The sequence below is a fragment of the Dipodomys ordii genome, unplaced genomic scaffold (assembly GCF_000151885.1).
Source record: "Dipodomys ordii isolate 6190 unplaced genomic scaffold, Dord_2.0 Scaffold47, whole genome shotgun sequence".
Lineage (NCBI taxonomy): Eukaryota > Metazoa > Chordata > Mammalia > Rodentia > Heteromyidae > Dipodomys > Dipodomys ordii.
In genome coordinates, this window is record NW_012267263.1 from 3,189,712 (window position 1) to 3,194,272 (window position 4,561).

A 4,561-nucleotide genomic window follows, 5' to 3' on the forward strand; every position below is an offset into this window, starting at 1 on the left:
GGTGGGGAAGGGGGGGCGGAATGGGGGTTGGGGGAGGAGGAATAAGCAAGTAATTAGGCAGGCTAAGAAGAAACTAGCCTTTTGGTGAGATGACTGCTGGTAAAGCTGGGTGTGAGACACATGAGGCTTATTAGTCTAGTCTCCTTGCCTTTGTTCCTGCCTAAGCTTTTCCAAAGTAAAGTTAAAAGAATAAAGGTTATCTTCCAGTTTGCAATGCAATTATACTAGCAAAGCATTAAACATAGGGATTGAAACACAGTAAATGGGACTGGGAAGGTGGCTCAGTGATAAGAGTGCTCGCCCCACATGCATGAGGTCCTGGGTTTGATTCCTCAGCACCATATAGACAGAAACACAGTAAAGGACTCAGTATAGCCATGAGTAGTAACAGCAGTTCTCAGTGACCTCTAAATAAGATGGAAATCACTTACGTGACAGGCTACCAAAGCTCCCGTGTTCCATCCAATCAATATAATAGGTTTATGTGGGAAATGGCTATGAATCTGTGGGAAGAGAAAGCAGCTGGTAAAACAGGAAGCCACAGAACAGTGGTATACTACCTAGAAGGCCGGGCATGGCACATTCTCACCTCTAATACTTTGCTTCTCACTGCACCAATCATGTGCTCCAGACACTGCAGAACTCCAACCCCAATGCCATTGTTCAGCAAATGTGTGGCCACAGGGATGACCTAAAAGAAATAAGTTTCAAAACTTTCTATTCTGCTTAACTTACCTTGAATCCCTTCAATCTTGAACAATCACCATTCAAATGCCAAATAAAAGATGAATTTGGGCGATTCCACAATTGAATTCATCATTAAAAAAATGTTTTTAAATTTTATGGGTTACTGTTTCATAAGTCAGTATATTCCTTTTTGAACAATGTCATTCCTTTCTTTGCTCCCTCCAAGTTTTTCTCTCCTATCCCTGCCCACAAGTTGCATAGCTCATTTTCAACACAGTGTTTACGGAGTAGCATTGCTACATTTGTTCACCTTTAGATTTATCCATTTTGATACTCCCACCCTTGGCAAGCTCCTTTCTTTTAATCCTCCATGATCACATTCCCACCTAGCCGAGTTCTTTTGCTTAACACATACCTTGCCTAAGCAGGAGAGCTGAGACTGCCAGAAGCGGTGGCGGCGTGAAGTGGGGAACACAGAGCTGGAGGGGCCAGAGGAGGCAATGAGAATCAGAGGCGAGCCAGGAAGTTTGCTCTGAGGAGAGAATCCCAACCAAAAACAAATGAATGAGAAGTATTCATCCACAAAAATACCAATGAATCTATCCCAATATATTTCTCATCCTCACCTTTTTACTAATGAAACAAGTAAGCTATTTATCATCTTCTAGCCACGGTTCTAGATGACCTAAATACTTCATGTGTCACAGTGAAGTCTGAGTATCCAACTTACTGGTTTGTTATGAGAAAGCACCCCCACAGCGGGGTCCCAAGGCCTTTTGAGGAGGAGGGACAAGGCTTCAGCTCCTGCAGCCCCAGTCTTTGTGTTGGATGACACAAGCATCCGGTCAATCAAGGTTGGGATCTAGAAAGATGAGCAAAGAAGATTCCAGTGTAAAGCAGGATGGCAGGTGCATAACGCTATGCCAAGTCACTGTGCTTCCCTTCTGGCTGAAACAACGGCCACATACCATCATGCTCAGCCAGTAGTTGAGAGGGAATCATTCAAACTTCTTTATTGCTCAGACTGGATTTAAACCGCCACCTTCCAATCTCCACTTCCTGAGCAGCTGAGATTACAGGATTGACCTACCACATCTGGCTAAACCTTTCTTATTCAAGTGAATCAGCAAGAGGACAGAATTCAACTTGGCTTGTCAAACTTTTCTTTGGACAAACATACAAATAAATGAGTGGCCAACAAACAGTGCTCCTGCTATGAAAGTGGGTTTGTCCATTAAAAAGCATCTTGGGACTTAAGTTTATTCCCATTCCTTTTCTAAATGATTATGTTCTTGTCATCCTTGTTATGAAGGTAAGATCAAAAGGATCATAGTTCCATGCCAACTTGTAGGAAAAAAGTTTGGGAGACTACCTCAACAGAAGCTGGGAATAACAAGCATGTTTGTCATCCCACCTAGAGAGGGAAGCGTAAAACAGGAAGATGTAGTCCAGGCAAGTTCCTGAGCCAAAAGCAAGACCACATCTCAAAATAACCAGCAGTACAAATATGGGTTGAAGGTTTGTGCCTCAGTATTAGAATAACTACCTAGGCAAGCATGAATCCCTGAGTTCAAATCCTAGTACCACCACATACACATACATACACGGAAATATACCCACACAGAAGGAAGGGTAAGGACAGTTATACAGAGACCAATTCACTGTCAATAGTAAATAGTAATATAAAAATAATCTAAATGTCTATGTTTAGGTATTAAGAATTACTTTCAAATATTTATAAAAATTTATGCAACACAAAAATAATTTTGTTAATATGTTATAAGTAAAACAAAATATAGGCTGGGTATGGTAGGTTATACCTGCAATCATAGCCACTCAGGATATGGAGAACCAAGTTTGAGGTTAGCCAACACAAAAAAGTTAGAGACTTGCAATTTAACAAATAAACTAGGAGCCAGGCATCAGTGACTTATGCATAAAATCCTAGATATTCAAGAGGCTGAGATCTGAAAGTAGAGGTTTTTGGAGTCAGTCCAGGCAGACAAATCTACTCTAGCTCTACCACTCCTAGCTTGGAGCATTCTTCTCACTATGTGAGAGGCATGGGTAGCAAGGTTACAATCAGAAGCTAGGTGGTCAGAAAGCACAAGGCTCTGTCTGAAAAATACCTAAAGCAAAAAGGGTTAGGAGTGGCTTGAGTGGTAGAGGATTTTCCTAGTAGACTCAAACCCTGAGCTCAAATCTAGTACTGCCAAGAAAGAATAGAAAAGATATAAAAGTTACATTTACTTAAAAAAAGCTGTAAGAGCTGGATGAATTAAAATATATTAAAAGGCCGGGTACTGGTGGCTCATGCCTGTAATCCTAGCTACTTAGGAGGCTGAGATCTGGGGATTGCAGTTCAAAGCCAGCCCAGGCAGGAAACTCCATGAGACTCTTATCTCCAATAAACCACCAGAAAACCAGAAGTGGCACTGTGGCTCAAGTGGTAGAGCACTAGCCTTGAGTTGAATAGCTGAGGGACAACACCCAGGCCCAGAGTTCAAGCCCCTGACCAACAAAAACAAAAATAAAAAAAGCTGTAAGAAAATTTGCCAAAATATTAATGTAATTATTTCTATGGAATTATGGTTGATCTTTTTCCTTTATAGATTTATGTGTGTTCTAGATTTCTTCAGTAAGTAACAGTTGATTTTTCCAATTTTTTTAAAATCCACAATTTCTTCTAGAGTACAGCCTTCAAGCTATAGCATGTTAATTAAACCTATTATTGTATCCACCTCCCCAAATCCTACTATATTATAGATATTGTGATTTATACTATATCCTGTGTTTTTAGTATCCACACAAAATGTTACCTCACAAGTGTGAACGCCACACTACCCACAGAAAGCTCAAAACAGTCTCAGGGCAAGGAAAGGTTTTTGAATATTAGAGGACACATTCAGAATTTTACCAAAAAAAGGAGTTGGGAAGTGGGCTAGAGACTGCAGAATAAAAAGCACTATAGTTTGATTCATGTTGCAAAATTTGAAAAGTAGAAGATAAACTGCTCTTAATTTAAAAAGAAATATACTAGAGGCTAGGAATGTGGAGCAGCGGTAGAGTACTTGCCTAGCATTTGTAAAACCCTGGGTTTGATCTCCAGCATTGAAAAATATAAAAAAGAAATTGAAAAACAACAAAAGTGGACAATGCACTATAGTATAATTTACTCAGAATCTTGTATCTGTTTGTCCCCTATACACATGTATGTTTCAAATAAATAAATTTAGTAAGACTTAAAAGCAAGGCATGCTGGTAGGTGCATGTAATCCCAGAGCCTGAAAGGCTAAAGTAGTTCATGAGAGCCTGGGTTACACAAGGATATCATAGGGGTGGAGGGAGTACACAGACAGAAAAAAAAAAAGATTTCTGGACAAGAAATTAGGGAATTATCACCATGAGCCTGTCCCAGTTAACTCTCAAGTCACTAAATGTGTGGCAGCTGCTGTTACACCCAGCTAAATTCCCCTTGCAGAGGAATTTAATCTACACGGGGAAAGAAAGACACACTCATAAATAACACTGGGGCTTGGATAACTGCCATGAGAAAAACAGAAGTTCCACACTGTTGATTTGAATCACTCAATGGAGGGGGGAGGTTAACAGGTATTTGTCATCTAAAGAAGCACTAAAATAGACTATTAGAACTAGCAGGATTCCAAAAGATGATGAGAGAAGAGAAACTACTAACAGGCAAGAATGTGTGGGGCTTACCCAGGCAGGTGGACTGAAGTCACTTCAGGAAGGTGGATGTAAAGTAATAAAGAAGGTTAAAGCCCAACTGTAAAAGCTCTCTACCACAATAGGACATTCTTTGTAACTCCCCTCCCCGCCTTTTAAGAGCTTGGGTGCTGTCCGTGTGTGTGTG

At 40.5% G+C, this 4,561-nt stretch overlaps 1 protein-coding gene across 3 annotated transcripts in view; it reads right to left on the bottom strand.

Moving 5' to 3' along the window:
• Kansl3 (KAT8 regulatory NSL complex subunit 3) overlaps positions 1–4,561 on the bottom strand; it is a 57,012-nt gene that overhangs the window by 19,513 nt on the left and 32,938 nt on the right. For all 3 annotated transcript variants that reach the window (XM_013019820.1, XM_013019821.1, XM_013019822.1), the window contains 4 exons: positions 1,418–1,549; positions 1,103–1,219; positions 590–691; positions 432–503 (listed from right to left, as the gene is read on the bottom strand). In XM_013019820.1, the coding sequence (XP_012875274.1) occupies positions 432–503; positions 590–691; positions 1,103–1,219; positions 1,418–1,549 (423 nt within the window). The remainder of the gene's footprint in view (positions 1–431; positions 504–589; positions 692–1,102; positions 1,220–1,417; positions 1,550–4,561) is intronic.